Here is a 20,624-nt window from a genome sequence, read left to right on the forward strand (position 1 = left end):
GCCGTAATTCTTTCTGCTAAATCTCATGCATTTTCTCCAACTGTTAAACAAATGTTCCTAGTTCTTCAGTTTTTCAATATTTTTTAAAATGTGTGAATCTCTAGAACCATATGTAATCTTCCAGTACAGGAAGAGTACTGAAACAGTATAGCTGTTGTATGGGATCGGCAGGCTGCTTCCCCACGCTCTTCTGGCTCTGTGCCTTGAGTCTTCTGACGCAGCTTTCCCATAACATCTCCATGTGCAGTCTGGAGCCCAGAGCAGATGCACCAGCACACTCTGCACAGGGCCAGCTCCTGCTAAGCAGGGTTTTTCCACTTGGTCTGTGTGCCTTGGCTCCTTGAGAAACCTTGGGTGTCTCAGACTGCGCTCCCTTTTGCCCTTGGTCACAGGGAGCTTCGTACGGCAAAGGTCATCCTCTAATGATACATAGCCAGTGCAGGTCAGGCACTGAACCTCAAGTAGAAACCCAGAGTACTTGCAAGAAATGTGTGGACATACTTAAACAGCTTTGCAAGAAAATGCCCTAGAAGAGGAAATGAGTTTGACCTAGGTGGGAGCTGAGTCAGTCTTGAGTCATCTGTGGAGGCATCTCCGCTTTACTCCCCAGAACATCCAGTATTAGCTGTATTTATATGGATTTGTTTGTTTGTTTCTCTGAATTATGAAAAATTTTAAAGGAAAATTGTATTCTTTTGATTAGCCTGCTTTCTTGGCAGTTTATGACATAGTTAAGACATACAGATTTAAATTTCTAGAGGAGTGAGGCTGATGTTGGGCTTCCTTTAATAAATGGATGCTTTATTATACTTGTAAAATTAAGCTTTTGTATTATTACCTCTGTTGTATATATTGGGTTAAACTGTTGATACCCATCAGCTTACCAACTGTATAGCTTTGTGTAAGGTATTTGACAGAGAAGGCTGAACATGCTGTCACCAGAGGGAAGGCATGCTGCACGCATGAGCAGAGGGAGCTTGCAGGGTATTAATGTGTGGAGACTCCAGACGAGGCAAGGTTGGGACAGAGTTGCAGGAATGAAGGCATATTTTTTATGCATACTAGTTACTGTACTAATAACACCAGTGACCTTTTCTGATTGTTTCGGGGTTTTGGGGGTTTTTTTCTGTCTATGAATACATGATTATTTGCATACAATATTTAATATTAAGAATGTGACACAACTGCTTAACTGTGTGAAGACTTATAGCTGAGGTTGATGCTGCATGCTTATTCTAGTCATTGGTGGCTAAATATCACAGTACATTTAATATGTAATGTCATATACATACTGATGTGAGCATAATGTACTGCTAGTAGCTCAGCAGAATAGGAACTCTGTACTGATGAAATGTCAGTCTTAATTTTTTATTGACTTAGCTGTGGGCATTTTATGTCAAAACCAGAACTGGCCAAATACTGCAAAATGCTATGCATGAAAATACTTTTATTTCTTTAATGTCTTGCAGATGTACAAGTGCTCTTTTTTTATAGTCTTTCAGAGATGTTAATGGCCGTGCATACTGGGAGGGATTTAATCAGATTTAACACCTTTAAGCAGTGGCTAAAAAATATAGTCAGAAAACAAGTCAGTAATTAAACTAGGTACACTAGAAAAGAGATTCTAAAGTTTGTGCTTAGGAAAGGAAGAAATGAAACTCAGCATGCAGGGTCTTCATTCAGACTGCTTAGTGTGTCTTAAATACCTACTGAAGTTGTGGTTCTATTGGTGAGTATATAAACCATCCATGGGTTGAAATATTTTTTCATAGAATGTTGTTTAGAACCTTTATGGCTATTCACAGAGGGTTCACAGCCAAGAAAAGTGGAACCATACTCAATGAAAATTGCTTGCTAGGAATACTGTGTGCCTTGACCACATCTGCTCATAATAATTGAGATGGGTGGTTTGTCTTCTGGCAGAAATAAAGAGTAAAATTCTCCAGTTTGGTTGTAGCGACCAGGGCAGTGGGGGCTAGAGGGAGGTCACTGTGCTGCCTGACCTGGCTGCAGGTGTGAGTGACTGGAAACCACAAAATGCATTTGAGTAGTGACCACCTGCGAGCGGAGTGCCTTGGCAGGACCGGGCAGAGGAGAGGCTGGTCTGATGGGTAGCTGGTGAGCCTCAGCTGCCTGCGATGCGACCTCTGATCCAGGCTCAGAACTCCAAAGCTGTCACTTGGCTTGGCTTAAGCTGTGTTTTTTGTACTGTTTATAAACCAGACTAAACTTCTGAGAGGGTGATTTTCTCTGGGGTTCCCTTTCATGCATCCCCTTTTTTTCCATCCCTTATATAAGAAGTTTTTAAATTTTGTCCCTGTCTTCTCAGGACACTGCAAAACAGTCGTCTTTGCTATTAGGTGGATGCAGATTGCTCGAGTGAAAACAGCAGCCAGCAACATCAGTTTCTTGAAGGATGTGAATTGTGTTTAAAAACCCACCAAAAGAGGAATATTGTTGTACATGTGATACTTGCTACAGGAATGGCAACCAAAACATTAACAATGGCTTTGTTCCATCTTTTAGTTATCAATGGCAATTTTTAAACTGTAAAAGTTGTGAGTTGCTGTATATATAAGGAAATGATAAGATTTGAAATTATAATTGGGGAATATTTGATGGATCTGGTTATAGAATAACGAATAAGGATAATTAATAGAAAGTTAATTGGGTAACAGCAGAAAAGTTTATCCTGGTATATTGAGATTGCATGCTTCAGTTGATACTTAGTGTACTTTTGGGATTTCTGGTTGCATCTCACCTCTGGTTCTGATAGTGTATTGTATTATGAAGAATATTAATAATGCTGAGAACAATTACTTGTTCATTTGCTCACTGATTAAAATTCATGCATAATTTATTGGAACTGGGAGAGACTTTATAAATAAGTCTCCTTGTCCCCAAGACCTTAAAAACAAAATGCATATGCTAATATAAGAATACGCTTTACCTCTTATCATAAAAATTTAATATTCAATGGTATATTAGTCTCATTAATGTGAGGTTTTATTTGTGATAATCGTGCTCTTAATCAAAGTGTATACTTCTAAACATAGCCTTATGTTTTAGAGGTTTATAACTTGCAGTTGGTAGTGCATCATGCTCATCAGCGTTTGTTTTCTGCTGTAATATACACTGACCTTAAAATTCATTAGTCTGACATTTAATGTGTTAGTTCCAGAGCAAATAAACTGCCCTCATTAAGCCCGGATGCATTTCTGAGCTTTGATGCAGGTAGGGATCTAAGTTAGTTCATATGCACATTTCTTGCCAAAACACGGTAAAACACGTTAATAATTAATTGAGATACTCTCTAGAAACAGAAACGGGAACACCTGAGAGCATTCACCTTTTCACTGTGGGAGAAGAAAATGAGCTCTGCATGTTCACAGACTCCCTGGTCTCCACACTGAGTGGCTTGAGATGCAGCAACTTTAGAAAAAAGTCAGCAAGAAATCCTTTTGTACCAAAATGTGGGAAACATGGTTGCTTACAGAGCTGGTAAATACAGTGTTGGGAGCCAGCTCTGGTATCTGGAGGGGAAACTTTACTGCTGGATCTAAAGAACTGGGGAGCGGTTAGCTGCACTTCACCATGCAGGAAGGGTGGGATCTCGAAGGAGGTCTGGAGACCCTCTGTGAGCCCCTCTGTCACTGCTCCCTCCAAGGGGCTCATTCACTGGTGCTGGTGGGGTCATTCGCAGGAGGCAGAATATGTGCGATGCTTCTGCACCTCCATTTCTCTTGTGTGGAGGGGTGGGGGCAGCAGTGATGGGAAGGGTCCCCCTCTAGGGAATTCTCATGGTCTGGGTTTAAATGTTATTTTTAATGTACTGGCCATGAGATCCCTCTACCTGATCGGAGTTGCCACGTTGTTAGTTCTGCATCGCTACTGTGCGAAACCCCTGTGTGCATTGAATTTAGCATTGTTGCCTAATTAACTGAAACAAATTAGTTGAAATATGAGCCATCTGGAATGAAAATGAACCTTCCGTGTTTATCAGTGGCTTCATTTTATTAGGAAAGTACATGTTGCTTGTGATTTGTTTCTTAAAATAAATCATGCTGAAGCAATGTACGGCTTCTCTGCGTAAACATTTCTCAGGGTGAGGGGGACCTCACCTCCCTGTTTGGTCCGTCGTTACCTTTTCACTATGCAGTTGTGTTGAAAATTTAGGCAGGCAAACAGAGGAAGACAAAAGGCAACATATATCCTGTTGTTTGAGCTTCTAAATCAGTAGTAAGTTATTGAAGAATAAGATAATATTATGTGTTGTTGATATACGTCTTTATTTTGTCGTTCTTTTGGCAGTTTTGCTCAGTTCAGAGTATCCTGAATGCCTATAAGATGTATTTGTGTCTTTTACCCTAACTGCATCTGGTGGATTTCAAATGAACTGCAGTGATACTAATTTTTAAGAATATTCTGTGCAGGGCGAGTGTATCAACTGTTTCAACTGTTTCTTTAAGGAAAGTATATATGGGTTTCTGTCCATAAAAGAAAATCGGTTATGTTCCTAAAATTCTCATGTTATTGACATAGTAAATTATATAAATGAGCGTGAACTCAGATTTTTTTTTATTTTTTTTTTTTTCCAGAAAAAATGTTAAGAAGTAGCAACATATAAATCAGATAGGATTTTGTGGTCCTTAGCTGAGATTTCTAAATGGAAAAAATAGCATTGGGCAGATGCCAGTGGTGCGCCACTCGCTTCCATCAGCTGAAATTCTCGTCAGCTCTTCTTCAATTGATGTCAGTTTGATTTTGCTTTCAAGTTTTGAAGTCTTTGCTGACCAAAACCTGACAACTTTCTGTGGAAAGAGCCCTCTTCTTAATGGGTTTTCCAGCTTCTGTTTTATCACTGGCTTTTTTTTTTTTTTTTTGTCTCCCCTACAGAGCCGCCTCGGCCCATAGCACCCCCGCAGCTGCTGGGCGTTGGGCCCACGTACTTGCTGATTCAGCTGAATGCCAACTCCATCATTGGGGACGGACCCATCATCCTGAAAGAAGTTGAGTACCGAATGACATCTGGGACCTGGACGGAAACCCATGCTGTCAATGCGCCAACTTACAAGCTCTGGCACTTGGACCCCGACACTGAATATGAGATTCGCGTCCTGCTCACCAGACCGGGTGAAGGTGGGACTGGACAGCCAGGACCACCACTCATCACCAGGACCAAATGTGCGGGTGAGTGCTGCTTTGAAATACAACCAAACAAAACGATTTATTTAATGGTTTAATTGGTTGGTAGGCTTGTTGGCTCTAATTAACTTGTAGCAGTATTTAAGGGTTCCCTTGGCACCCAAGGGATCCTCAAGTGTCTGGGCCCACATGGATTTGCTGTGTCCCATGCTTTGCCTGGTCATTGTCGAGGTTGCTGTTTGTTAACCCTGGGAGGCAGGTTAGGAGGCGGGACGTTAGTACGCTAAGAAAACATTTTACTTCTCATGCGAGGAAGGAGACCTCACCATTTGTAGAAAGGACAAACCACCTGTTTTTTCAGCTTCATATTTTCACTTGAACTTTAGGTAAATTTGCACATAAAGGTAATTGCGTGGAAGAAGAATCTCTTTAAGAAATAGAATTTTACAAAAAATGTAGATTAAATTTGGGTGATTTTTCTTTTTCCAAGCAGATACACATGGCCTGCCAGAATCTCTGACAACTAAAACACCATGGCAAATATTAATAGAGTGTTTTCTTTTCTCTATTTTTGACCTACCACCACCAAAATCACGTACTGCTGAATCTTTCAGTCTCATTCTGTTTTTTTAGAGTGCGCCTGCATGGCCAGCACCAAGAAGATTAAGCACTGCCAACGTGTGTTATATGCTGTTCCTTCTAAAGCTACTTAAAGTTATTTTAATCTCAGCTTTCATAAGTAGAAAGATAATGCCTACGTCTCATAGTCACAGAGGAGAAAAATTATAGATTTGAACATCAGACTGGGAGGCAAATAAGCAGAAATTAAATAGTGAGTTTTTTACTAATCTCAGAATTTTTAGGGCCTGATTTACAGTATTTTAAAGTTTGCAGTATATTAGATTTAACAAAGTGCTGATAACCATCTATTCAAAGATACACTAAAATAGTAAGAAGAGCTGCAGTTGCAGATTTCCATGTGTCGTATGTATGTATGTATAAAATGGAAATATAAATGAAATATTTTTTTCACAAGTTGATGACAGACCTCAGTCAGCAGCTATTCAGTTCTCACCTAAGCATGGATGACCACTCATTTTGTTTACATAAGGAAGAAGGTCTGTGTCTGGATCACAATCCACAACTTCAAATGGACTGGGTCAGTAGGTACGAGTCCCAGAAAATCAGACAGTCTTTTTTTTAAATTGAGCATAATATTGTCGTAAGCTGAGGCAAACAGCTGGAACAGGACTAAACTGAAGGCACTTTTTGGAATTTGTTATCTTATTTATAATTTAGTCTGTTGTTCCCGTGAAGTAAAAAAATATGTGTCCATCTCAGTTAAGACGACAGTTGTTGAGATAGAGGTAAAGTTAAGGCATTGATTTATTGTACTGCATTGGTTTAGGCGTTGTTCTGAAAAAGTAGGAATTGGAAAACAGCTTCTATTTTAAAGAGTCTGAGCCGAAACTAACAAATCCCAAATGTTCGGGTTCTTTTTCCCAGTGCTTGAAAAAATATAATTTCATTTGCACAGTGTGTGACAGACTAAAGCTTTTTAATGGCAAGGGAAAGGAAAAGAAACGAAGTCCTGATTTATGTGACATATTTTTAGAAGCCAGTTGGGGGAAACAACGTTATTGTGAGTATGATTTTATTTTTAATTTGTTTTTAACTTAACAGTCACGTACAAGGCACCAAAATCTAGTCTGACTTGAAACAAGTTTTCAACTAAATTTAATCCACTATGAAATGAAGCAGATAAAAAAAAAAAAAATGCTTGGGGAAAAAAAATCTGAACTTCTGTGAGAATATTATTTTAATAATGATAAAATTTTGCATTGTTTACCTTGCAATAAGACTGGTTCTTCTTATCCCATGAAAGGGAAGGTGCGTAAATGTTACTATTAACCAATTTCAATTAGGAAAATGTGAGTCAGCAAGGGTTTGCAGGATTGTGCAAAGGACTGAAGGATTGTGCCCAGTATGAGGCATGATGGCACCGGTTTGAGGTGCAGGTTGGCCAGCTACCTCCTCACCTGTCTGGAAAATGAAGACAGACCTTCCTTGTAGAGTTCTCTTAAGGCTTCTGTAAAATTACTGCAAGCCCAAATCAATATGATTTTTTTTTTAATATTTTGCTCGTAAAAGGCAAACTATAAACATAAAAATTAGTCTTTTCCAAAGAGAAGATTTATAAGAAAAAGCAAAGCTAATAACAGAACAGCTCAACCTGCAGTCTCTGCTCCTGCTGGTATTGTACAAGCGACTGGCAGAAGATTTACTGTGGTATATTAGATGACATCTCTGCAGCAATATCTTCTTTCTGGAGATTTTTCAATTATTCCTAATTCTTGTTTCTGACAAGATCACTTATTTTTCAGACAGATACTCTCTTTTCTGTCGATGTTTTTTGTCAGTTTTGTCTTTCCATAAGTTTTGTACATATTAGTTCAAATTCTGAAACAAATTATAATTGATTATCTGCTCAGTGTCAAATGAGGTGACGGGAAATTAATGAATTTTCAGCATGAAGTTTGACTGCTCTCTATACAGATTAAAAAGTACACATTAGCGAACGTTGATCTGATTATTTTAAATGTTTACATTCCAAGTAGCAGTGATAGCGAACTCACTGACACATCAATAAGAATAGGTTAGTATTCTGCTTTCTGTTTTATTTAATATCTAAGCAAATATTAGCATTGTTTTCAAATGAAGACTGAAAATTATTTTTTTTCCATAATTCATTCAGTATTTATAATTTAATGACATTTCTTCATAACATTATTGATCAGTTGGCCTGTGCTTTGCTGGAGATGTATCCTAATTCTGAACAATTTGAGCAATGATTGTACTTATCTCGGTATCAGATGTGCATTTTTATTATTAGGTATTTAGATATTTTTCTGTCTTCCTCATAGCAAAACCATTGTCTGGTGACTCATTTAATAAATATTTCCACTAATGCTAAACACAATTGTTTTCTAATGAAGAGATAATTCTTCCACTAGTTAAAGTCCTCCAACAGTCTGTTTGTCTACCTGGCATTTCCCAGGTAATCTGTCCTGTGCTGAAGCTGAGTGACGGCATTTTGCTGGAAAACTTGCATGTTGCTTTATCAGTCTGCAATTAAAGACAGTGCAGAGCAGTCAGATATATGAAACCACTGAGAGCTTTTAAACGGCTGAAGTAAGACTAGAACATGTGAAGCAAAATACTGTTTTTTGACATTATCCTCCTTAATAGCCAGGTTGTATGCTTTGTATTTCCATTTCTAAGCACAGCTGAAGTCAGTGCCAAGCACGGCATTGTGTTCCCGGCTGTGTGTGCTTAGGCACAAATAATTTCAAACTGCTGCTGCTGAAGGCTCCTTCCTCCCTATTAATCCTCACAGGGCACCTGGGCTTTATTTCAGTACGACTGCACCTCTTGCCTGGTGTCATTGCTCAAATTATTCACTTCTCAAGCATTTTAAAACCAAAATGTAAGGCAGAGAGTAGCACTTTAATCAGAAGTAATCCTTAAGGCTGTTTTCTGTGGCTCTGGGGTGTGTTGTCCTTCTGAGCATATCCGCAGAGTTGTGATTGCCTATTGCTTTTCCTTTTGGGGGGGGGGGGGAAAAAAAAATTTTTTGGGGGGGGGGGGGGTGTAAAAAATACGTGCTAATCTAAAATTGTCCACTTAGCCCACTTTATCAACTGTAAGTTAGAAGTTACTCTCTTACATTGGCTGCTGCTTCTGAGTAACAGCTCACAGCTCAGTTTTATGATTAACTGATATTTTAGTGGGAAAGGAGGTCAATAGTTCAGCCTGTCCAGAGCTTAATATATGTACACAGTGGAATTGCTCGCTCCTATTTTACTGAAGTTCAGTGCAAAGGTGTGATTTTCAGTAAAACGTAAAGATTTGTAGAGTAGTTGGAGGAAAAGTCCTGGGTGTTTTAATTTTATTTTTTTTTTTCCAAATGACTTGATTTTAGTAAACTGTTGCCTGTATTATTTGATTTTAATAATAAAATGAGTAAGGGGGAGGGGAAGCTGTATAGCTTTATCAGAGCTGGGAATGTAACATTATGCACTGATGATGATTATTATTATTATTAAAATATTTAAAAAAAAAAATCCATCAGAGAGACATAACTATCGGTAACAGTCAGCCTCAAGGCACGGTAATGGAGATGCTGGTTCAGCGGTGCAACACTGGTGTATGATCACCTGAAGCTGAAGGCTTTGGGAGCTGGGCTGCTTTCTGCCTGCCTTTTTCAAGCACAGAATGTTTGGTTACAATTTGCACATTTATTACTTTTTAAAACAATGTACACAGAATACAGGACATTGCTGAATTCCTCTCCTGTGTGTGTGGGGCGGGGGGGGAAGCAAGCAAAACATGGTGAAATAGGGGGAAAAAAGCAATCTTAAGGTTTTTGTTCATTTTCTTTGGATTTTTAACAGAGGGACCCCGGCAGTGTTGCCATTGAGAAAGCGACCTTGCGTGTCCATCTGGAGAACTAAAATGTTGTTCTGGTTACATAAAACTTGTATTCAATTTTTTAAATGAGTGGAGTGAAAGAGATGGTGCAGTATAAAATCTGCTTCTACTGATGTGGGGGATGCGTACAGTGCTACTTTGGTCAGTGTTATTTGCCTTTTACACTTGCAGAGTGGAGGTGGAGAGTTCAAGGTGAGGAACTTGATTTATAGGCTTTGCTGTATGCTATACATGAGAATTTAGGATGTGAGGCGGTGGGCTTGTAAAATTGGGGACAGTCAACATCACAAGAGAGTTCTGGAAAATATGGCACTGAGTGGATAAGCTTGCTCTTCATTTGTCTCTCTTGCAATACTGCTTCTTAAATTATTATTTAAATCTTTGAAAGTTAATAAAAGTACAGATTAATGTGTAATTTCCAATCACTTATATTTTTTTAAAAGTGGACAGAGAAAACATTTACCTTCATAGCAAAACAGTTACCTTAATGTTTCAAACAGAATCTTTGCCTTTTTTCCCTCAAAGTAGGTATCACTAGAGACTCACAATATAGCTTAAAGAGGAGCTTAAGTACATTTTGAGCATTTAAATTACATGTTTTTATTACTCATGTTTTTGTTGTTTACAAGCTGAACACTTTGTTAGAATAAACTAAAGATTAACAACTTGAAAGTAAATGAATGTGATACTTTTAAAAATTATTTTACATTTGTCTTTGCAGGAGGGCCCACATTACACCAATATTTGCAAGTTGCTGTTGTTTTTACAAATGTGTTTGGCACTCGTGACCATTTCTGGGCTTTTGGCCAGGTAGTAATTGGAAACATTTAAGATCTCACTAGCAGATACCGAATGCGCCAGTCTCTTGTTCCATATAGGTTTACCAGTTGACTATGATGGTGGGGGGGCAGGAGGTATTTAAACAATGGAGGAAGTCTGAACTAGGGAACTTAATCATGTTCCCTTTAGGACTGAATACCAAAATTGTTATTGAGAGAGCATCCTGTGGAAGAGCTATCTGATTTGGACTATTGGCTGGCACATGCAACTGTACTCTGCTTATTGTGTTGCTTGCAACAGTTCAGATTCCCATAGCACATATAGAATCCTAATGATGCTTATATCCATAAGAAAGGACCGTAGCACAGCTGAGTTACCTAGCAGGAGACCAGGCAGACTGCCTAGCCAAGTTTTTGTCAGATTGTGTAAATTAAGCATGGTATCCTTTTTTTCAGAGGAAGGCAATGCTGATGACTCAGTTGAATTGGCAGTAAACTGCAAGTTCAGACACTGACCTCCCCTAAATTAGTTTTCAACTTTTTTTGTTCACTATATTCAGCCTTGCTTAGTATAATTTTTTTGGTATTTGCAGCTGCAAGCTCCCTCTGTACTAACTGGGTACTTTATTCCTGTGACATCGTGAGTGCCTTGCTATACAATGAGATGTGGGTGTCCTGAATTCTCCCATGCTTAGTTTTTTTGGGATAAAGTTTGTTCAAGGCTGGATATTGTATAAGGTCATATTCAGCAGTAAATTGCACTGATGCTCTTCAGTTGGGGTTAGGGTAGCAGATATAGGTAGGTGGGTTCCTCTAGTGTGGCCATCCACTTTTCAAAGCTTCTGTTGTGTGCAGTGGCATCTTCCTTTTCCTTCTTTCTGAAGTCTCTATCAGTAGGCAGGAGGGACAAGTTACCTACAGCAAGATGTGGTTATGGTCATGGGTACCTAACATGCTGGCCGGTCTGGACTTCTTTATGAAACCTGCAGAATTGAGGGAAGTCCTTCAGTTAAAGTTAGTGGCTTGCTCTCTGGCAAGGGATACTGGGTCAGGGATGCTACTTCAGCTGCGTGACCGAGGCTGTGGGGAAGAAAAGGAGCAGCTGCCAATCCCACTCAGAGCTCCTCTGTCATGCAAGTGATTCCTCCATCTCCTGTCTCACCTCGGCTTGCTTGTCAGCTTTTCCCAGAGCAGAGCGTGCCTCAGGACTGAGACCGTTGTGATTTATCCAAAGTGCGTGTAACTAGTCAATAGATCACACTTTCGAGAGGAGCACTGTCTGTGGCAAGAAAATGTATTGCAGTACATTAATCCACGGTGCCCATTCCAGCTGTAAAAGAATGGACGTGGGCAATAATTCATATTGCAGCACTTGAAAATGCTATGGGTGCACCTGGGCCAGATAACTCAGAGCCTGATTAGAGCTTCTCCAGCATTTGGGGACTGATATTCACAGATTTTTGGTCTGTGTTCGCTTGAGAAGAACACGACTGCAGGTTGAGATAATCTTACCCTTTCAGAAGACTGGAGCTCTTTTTTTGAGCTGCGACTTCTCTTTTTAATTTCAACTGAAATAAATCATTTTTAGTGTGATTAATTAGTGTGCTTGACACGTTAATTTAGTTTGCTTTCATAATTAAGGTCTATCAGCTGTTTAGGAGTGCAATACTACTTTTATAGTGTTTGAGAATTGGCAAGTACCTAAATAAAACAAACTTTTATAGGACTGGCTTTTATTGTACTTTCATTCATCACTCTATTAAAAATTAAGCAGGAAAATTTGTAATAAGGTTTTTGAAAGTTACTCTGGTTATTGCAGCACTTAAATGCACAGCTTTGGAAGCACGCTAATTTTTCGCTGTTGTTTTGGTGCTGTTGGTGGAGTAGCGTGGAGTAGGTAGGGAGGGAGGGCTTTGAGTAGCAGGAGTGGTGATGTGGAAGGGTAGAAGAGGAAAGCAGTGCCAGCAGTGTGTGCTGGTTGTGGAGGGATGTTGATGAGATTTCCCAAATACATTCATTATTTATTCTCTCTCCCCCATATGTCTTTCTTCTCCAAAGCCATTACAGAGAAATATCAGGTCATTCATGCTACTGTGAAAGCTTAGTTCAGATTAACATCCTCCCAGGGTTAGGACAGGCTTCCCAAAAGCCCTGGTTCTTATCGACATTGATTCTTTGGGCTTTATTCTACTAGATGGATCTTTGTTTTTCATTTAATTCTTGTTTGCTTTTTAAATTTTTTTTTCACATTAATTTCTTTTTAAAAGTGGGCAGCATAATTTTTTCCTCCTAATTTCACAGAATCGCAGAATCACAGAATGTTAGGGATTGGAAGGGACCTCGAAAGATCATCTAGTAATTTGAATCTGTACCATGTGAGGCAGAACTGAGTGAATTTCACTTTCTTAATTTTATTTGTCGGTAAATGCTTCTGCTGGTGCTGAGAGGGTGAATGGACCAGGTGATGCTTTTTTATGGTATGATAATGAAATAGCTTCCATTATAACAATAAGTTGAGGTGCACATTAAGCAGCAGCTGATGTCAAGTTACACCTCAGGTGATCAGTAGGTCCAGAATCCTAAAATGGCTTGTCAAAACTCTTAATATTACCTGGTTTTGCTTGCTGTTTAAAGAAATAAATGGAAAGTCCTGGAAAGTTCCAGATGATTTGAAAATGAACATTAAAAATACTGACATGAAGGATCAGGATCACCCAATTAATTAAAAGCTTGTCATCTTGACTTTAATTCTAAGCAGAATAACGGGAACAGCCAATAGAAGGGTTGATTAATGAAGAATTAAGAAAGTAATATCATTAGAGACAGTCAACAGGTTTATGGAATACTGATCTTGTCAGAATAACTTGATTTTTAAAAATTAAATTACAGATTTGGTTAATAAAGGCGATATTGTTCTTCTCTAATGCATTTAATTTGATATAAAACATTTTGATTAAGAAACCACAATAAAATCAACTCAAATGCAGAAGAACTGGCTGATATATCTAAAACCATTTTTATGGATTAATTGAATAAACTCAATAGAATTGAATAAATTCAATAGAAATTGAATAAATTTCTATTTGGGTCCTATCAGGAACAGTTACATGTAATTTATAAAGAAAATGTAACTACAATAAAGCTGGAAAATTGCAAAAGATTATGAAAGTGGTAGAAAAAACCCACTCCAAAAAAGAATTGGGTTACTAATTTACAGTGGCTTGAATTGAGTGATGCTAATCTGTGTTTCAGGTAGACCAGCTGCAGTATAATAAAAATAAAATAGTCCACATGTACAGAGTGGGAAATGGAAGGGCTCAGGCTGTAGGCATGGGCTGACACAACAAGGGGATCACTGACCATTAGGGCTGTCACTTGGGCACTGGAACTAAAGAGCTCCTGTAGTCCTTGGCTGTGTGAGCCAAAGTAAAATTTCTCACCCTTTCCTTAGTATTGGAGAACATTTTAAAGCTTTTGAAGGTGCGTTTTGAAGTCACCTTCCCTGGTGGTATTTAAAGACGGGTAGATGAGGTGCTTAGGGACATGGTTTAGAGGTGGAATTGGTAGTGTTAGATTTATGGTTGGACTCGGTGATCTCAAAGGTCTTTTCCAACCTACGATTTCCAATCACTACGATTCTGTGATTCTGTATTTGAAATTGCTTATCAAATTAGTTTCCTTCTGACCCAAGCCCTTTATACCCATCTCTCCAATCCCTGCCTAAATCTGTTTAGCATCCTGTTCTATAGAATTAAAGGAATGGTGTATTAGAAGAGATTGTTGTCAAGAGGATTAGGAAAACAAAATAAAATAATTTTGGCAGAAACTTCAAATCTGGAAACAAAATCTTATTAAGGTGCGGTATGACCAGAATACTGTTTTTAGAGATGCAGATGTGATTTAGACAATGATTTCTCATGTGGCTAAAATTTATTTTCCTTATTTCACATCTCCAACTCCACTGCATAAACAGCCTACTATTTCATTTTATGCGCTTTATTTTCCAGGTCATTATTAATTGCTGAAAGCTAATTCATTACTCTTGTAAATGGCAACATGTTTAATTATCATTCAGATAATTAAACATTTTAGATGCTAACAGTACCATAAGCACACATTTTGCAGTTTATTACCTTTATTTTAGAGAATTGTGCTCAATGTGAAGGACTGGTGAAAATGTATTTGACAATGTACCTTCTTTTGTCTGCAAAATGAACTCTACCAATTAGGCTGAAATGTCAGAGCATGGGCACCCACTGGGAATACGATGTGCTGCATTCACAGTTTACAACTTGTAGCAGCTTAGATGAGTACAAATTAGTAAACAAGAAGTAAACTAGTTCAGTTGCACCATATTTCCTTAAAATAATGACCTTCAAAGATAGTGCTGAACTGCAATTCAAGAAAACTGCTTTCCATTTGTGGCTGTTTTGTCACCTTTGACAAATCAGTTCACTTTGTGTCTTCTCGATGCCATTTGAAAAGCAGGGTTGTTTATGCATGTGTCCCCAGCAATTTCTCTCATGTTCATTTATCTCATGTGATTATTTTTTTTTAGAGAAATATTTATCTTTTATTGTGCTAGCTGCAATGAGATCTTGGTTTTATCGGACTTAATGCTTACTGCACATAAATAGTTTTTAATTAGGATTTAGTACAATGAAAATCATGTTAGAGAATAAATTTTTATTCATTCAGCGACAAATTTTGTTACTGATGTAATTTTTGTGGTCCTGTGGACAAACCACCCCTCCCACCCCATCCCCTTGAAAATAAGCAAGTACGACTGCTCTGCATTCAGCTGTCAGTGGGGCTGACATTTCTTTGTGTCTGTCTGTGCAGAATCTACTCTTGGTGTTCACTTGGTACAGTAAGGGATGGGGTGGGGAGTGTGGAAAGAATGCAGAAATCATAGAAACTGTATAGAAATCAGTGGAGATCAGTTTATTCCTGAATTTATTTTTTGGGGGGCTGTCTTAGCACTTGTCTGTTACCCTCTGAATGGCCATAATTAAGGATCATGCTAGTTGGCCACTTCACCTCTAAGACTTTTTAGGTTGACATTGCCAAGTTTTCTTCTTCAGTTGCTCAGTTTTTTGGTTTTTTTGGAACACAACCCTACCATCCCTCCAACCCCAGCTGTTCCTTCCCTTCAGCCATAAAACACAATTTAAAAGTTAGAAGCAAAAAATGCAGATGCTTCAGTCTAAACAATGAATGAGGGAGCTAATAATATGTGGTAGAAATTACTCACATTGGGCAGTGTGCTGGTAGAAGGTTTGCAGATCATATGTACATATGCAGCATATGAACCTATACACAAAACAAACAAGTAAAAAGTTTCATAGATATGACTTACCTTGCCTAGCAGTAACAGGGAAAGGTGGTGAATGGATATTTGAAAGAGAAATTAAGATGGTAGACTTTTTTCATTGTTGCTTTACTGATGGGCATATTCAGAGCATATAGCCATAGTTTATACAATGATAAAAAAATATAACTATAGTAATATTGTATAGAAGTCAATAAACTTATGTAGCCATAATCTTTATTTCTTAGTGTGAATTATTTAGTCCTGAATTTACTAGTTATCTTGTGCTTTAAATAAAGTCAGTTCACAAACTTTTTTTTTTTTTCCTGTGTTAATTTGATCTGATTCCCACAGTGGAGACAAATGTGCTACCACTCTTTAATATTACCTTCACAAATCAGCTTACTGTCTTTGTTTTTAAGAGAGTATTTGCAAGTTTAAGGTGGGAATTCTGAGTCTGTACAATGCTTTCTGTGATGACTCCAGGTGATTTAAAGATCTCTTGGAAATGGATATGCTGTGTGGGTTCCAAGGGGTGAGCTTTCAGCTGGGCCAGTGCAACCCACGGGGAGCAGGGTCTGGGGAAGCCATGCTCTCCTTTCAGTGCACTCTGAAAGTCTGCCTTGTGGACAAGCTTAAATTAGAAAATGCTTCTATTTCCCCCCCCCTTCTAAAATTAATCTCTTGGATGCTTTACGTAGTCATTCATTGGACACGCATGTGCCCATGTGTGTTTTTTCCAGCCCCTGAAGAGCAGCCATGATCCACCGGTAGCTCCATTTAAGGCTCTTGGGTGTGATGGGCATGCTTCCTTCCACCTGTCTAGGTAGTTACTCATGATTGTAAACAAACATGATGCAATTGTCATAAAGAACAACAACTACAGAAAACTTAGAGCCTTTACAATATGGTGTTTCAATCTGTGGGCTTGCAATGAGGATTAAGTAGTACATAGCACTGACAGCTCATGAAGAAACTCTTTTGTCTCTCGTGCTGAAGGTCTACATTTTTGGAGCAGGGATTTGCTGAGTTCTTTTCTGCTCAGAATAATTGCTGGTGAGAGAAAATGGGGTACTTGAAGCAGTGCAACTTCTGTAATAGAAGTTCCTCTCAGTGGATGTGATGGCTTTTAAAAGAACAGGGAAGTCATTGTATATGTTTTTTGTTTGTTTGTCTGTAATTTTAATAATTTAATCCATGTCTTTGAATTTAGCCATGTCATGAGTAGTGTCCTTTATGAGGAACAAGAACATAAAGGAGGACACCAGCCTGGGCTGCTGCAGAGTAAGATGCCTTGATGTTGCGGGGCTGAGCATTAGGATGAGCAGTGTTAGGAATCAGAGCTCTAACATAGTGGCCAGCCTGTAATGTTTTAATTTCTGCAAGTAAAGTGTAACTTTTCATCCTTGGTAAAGTGAGTGTCTAGCTGTTTAGCAAGGGACAAAGCATAATGTCATCATTTGAGAGATGTATTGTCAACTTGGACAGGTGATATTTAAGGAGCCTGAAGAGAGAAATGACCTGGCAGTGTAACAAGACATATCACAAGTGACTGTCTCGGAAAGAATGAGAACAAGACAGACAATTTCCATTACTCCTCAGTGTTAAGGTGCTAGCATTATCCCCTAAACAACCACATGCTCCAAGCAATAATCATGCACTGTCTTCTTCTGTACTAATATGAAAGTGGAATTCAATCTCTTTGACACATATTGCTTTAGCTTCTGACTTGTCAAGTTGTTTCTCTGCTGGAGCTCAGCTAATATATGGTGAATGGGCTTTGTATACTGACTGAAACGGGGAAATAGTTATCCAGTTTCCTTTGAAGCTGGCCATGGAGGTGTCTAGAATATGCTAGAAGAGAGAGGCTTTGTTTTTGGTAGCCTGTCAGTTATTGTCGGTCAGGAAATCTGTGAAACCTCAAGCCCTTTTTCAGGCTGGCTCCTCCTCTTTTGGAATCTGTTCCCAGTCTGAATGGAGTAGCCTGTTGGCTGTGTACTAATTCCTATAATAGCTTTGAAAGAGGCAATCGGTTTTTTTCCACTGCCTTCCCAGCAATGTGTGTATGTGCTGGATTTTTGTGACAGTATTTCAGACTTTTTTTAACTTCTCAGTGGGAACCTATATATCTTCTGTATCAGTCAAATTCTGCCTTTCAGTTACAAGTTTCACTGTTGTTATGATATTCTGCCTATTGATGAAAAACTTTTTATAGTAAAATTGTTTTAATTCTGAAGTTATAATAGATAATACTATTGAAACTGTTATATTTTTGAATATTTAAGGAGAAATTAAATTATCATCTATAAAAATGAGGAATTCCTCTTCTGTGCACTACAAAAAACAGAACAAAACAAACCCCCCAAAACTTCACTAATATTCAGTGCCATCATGGAACTTGATGCTTTTTCTCAACCTGTGGTGTGGTGGAACAACCCACTATTGCCATAGTTGAAATATTTGAAAATTCAAAATACTTGATCTGAATCCTATACAATTTTTTTTTTTTTTTTTCAAAAATCAGTATCGACAGCATAGCTAGAATCACTTTTCTAATAGCCTAATATATATTTAGCATGCCTGTGTTTCTGTTCTTTTCATTTTAAAGCAGTAGTGTAAGCATTTTTAACTGCAGTTACAAGATTAGTTTGTTCAAGAGTTAGGATAACTGGCTATTTTTACATTTACAGAGCAAACTGAGGACACTTCTGCTGTAGTGTGACTGCATCAGTACAGAAAACAGATACATAAACCACCATAGCATGAACTGAATCAAATGGTAGGTTGTGAAGCTAATAATATGACAATCGTCAGTCTCACAGGCCAGGCAAACCTTTCAGGGTATCCTCTGATGAATACCTAGTGGACTGTACTTCTACGAACAAAACGTGTGTGAGGGCTTGTGTGGTAAAACACTGACACTGATGCACTTTTTCCTTCAGCTGTCAGAAATGTGTATTTTCTGATACACCTTTTATGATCTAATTTGATTATTTAAAAGCTGTATACAAGGAATACAGGAAAAACACATACATAGTTGTATTTATTGTTTGGGGGTTTTTTTTCAGCCGTTGCCATCTGTATTAGTTGACATTGTATTTTTTTGTATAGATTTTTCCAAGTTGCTTTAAGGAAAATCATGTGTTTAAACATAATATAATGCATGTGCATAAGGAAATGAATTGAGGTTATTGCTGACACCTCAAAGGTGGCATTTCTTAACTTTCGAATACTTGGTTTTGCCCTCTTACTGCAATATGGCTTTTGTGTATATAATTTGCTGTAAACAACAACAGACAAGAAAATCCTTCAAATTCTTTCACTTGAAAGATTCTGCTGGCGGTTGAAGAAAAAGGAAATTAATAAAAAATGCATTTTGACATTTAAAAGAGAATTATTTGCCTTAAAATGCATAAAACATGCAAAAACTTAAATTGCTTGAGTTTGCACATTTTAGAGCATTACTCTGTGAATGACGTTTATTAGCTAAGTGCGAGCATGTGTAGTGGGTTTCTATGTAGCAAGCCTCACCTTTATTTGTTTTGTAAGCTAAATCACATTAGAAGTAGTAGCCTTCCAACTCTGAGAAGGCTACAGAAATTGTTTTGGCATCAGCACATCTTTCCTCATCCTATTTAGATCTTGGATGTAAAGCTAGACACAATCAAGTCTGTTTCCCTGTGACTTTTTATATTTTGGACTTGCATATCCAGTGTCCACCTCATTGATCCCTACATTTTTGTTGCTGGTTTTTTTGTTGTTCTTGCAGTATCTTTAAATCAGTTTATTTTTAGCAGTGGGTAACCTCTGCATTTGTGTTAGTGGTACTGCTGTCTGTGTGCTCTAAGAGTTAACAAACTGCATCCTTTGTAGCTGCTGGCCCTCAGGCCTTTTGCTTTGTCTAAAGGATCCTTCTGCTCCCTTGACAGTTACACTGAGGGAGGAAATCTCAGAAGTGGTGAGGCCAGCGTTTCCTTACCGAACCCTTTCCTCCCCATCTTATACTATGTCAGCATCAACTGAAGTCCTTATACAAGAGGACAGCATTTCCTATTCAAAAATAAAAAAGAGGGGGAAGAGTAAGGGTGATCTTGAAACGCTCACTGCTATCTCTTTAACTGTTCTTAGGAATTAAGAAGTTGATAGACTTTACCATCACGTAGCTACCGAAGTTCTCCTCTCCCAGCTGCTTTTAGGCCATGTAGTTCAGCTCATGTTGTCTGGCAAGGTGATGGAGTCTGTTTCTTCCTTCGTGAGGTCGCTAATGTGAGTCGGCAGTTCCTAGCTTCGCAGGTCCTTCAGGGTAAGATGCACAAGGTAGAGACTCATATGGGCTGAAGGGACTAGAGGATGTTAAGGTGGTGAGATCTAGATCTAGAAGCTAAGATCCACTATATTGTAAAGCTCAGAAGAGATCAAGGCACTGCAGGGCAAAGAACCAACCTGACCCTTGCAAATCCTTCCTGCTCTTGTGCTGTTGAAAGTCTGGAATGCAGTGCTGTAACTGAGAAGTAGGAGTAGACAAGGGGCAGCTCATCCTTGAAGGCTGGGGTCATGAGACAGCATAAGGCAATGAGGCAGGATGCCTTCTCACCTGCCTTTTATGTGGAAATTGTCCGAGACATGGAGGGAAGAACCAACATGAGCACTTCCTGAAAGAGTGATGGTGAAATGAATGTTTCAAAATCAGTCATTCTTGTTCAGATGCTTTTAAAAAAAAAAAAAAAAAAGGCAGAACAATATTCTCTGCTATGTTCAAGGACAGCAAAAGATCTAGTTTTGTTTGGACCTCAGTATTAAGTTGAAATCTTGCGGTCCCCAATTGCTTCTAGCAATTGCTTGCGTCACCATTCATAGGTGTTGCTGACAATGTTTTCTGCAAAAAAGATATGAAAGAA

General features: G+C 38.5%; 1 protein-coding gene across 1 annotated transcript in view; it reads left to right on the forward strand.

Moving 5' to 3' along the window:
- Positions 1-4,689: 4,689 nt before the first annotated feature.
- Positions 4,690-20,624, forward strand: part of LOC104521455 (protein tyrosine phosphatase receptor type K) — a gene marked incomplete at its 3' end in the record, with an annotated part of 103,340 nt that continues 87,405 nt past the window's right edge. Inside the window, exons 1-2 of the mRNA XM_029083888.1 lie at positions 4,690-4,756; positions 4,897-5,190. Coding sequence (XP_028939721.1) covers positions 4,690-4,756; positions 4,897-5,190 — 361 coding nt within the window. The remainder of the gene's footprint in view (positions 4,757-4,896; positions 5,191-20,624) is intronic.

The sequence above is a fragment of the Antrostomus carolinensis genome, unplaced genomic scaffold (genome assembly GCF_000700745.2).
Source record: "Antrostomus carolinensis isolate BGI_N321 unplaced genomic scaffold, ASM70074v2 scaffold4452, whole genome shotgun sequence".
Taxonomy (NCBI): Eukaryota; Metazoa; Chordata; class Aves; order Caprimulgiformes; family Caprimulgidae; genus Antrostomus; species Antrostomus carolinensis.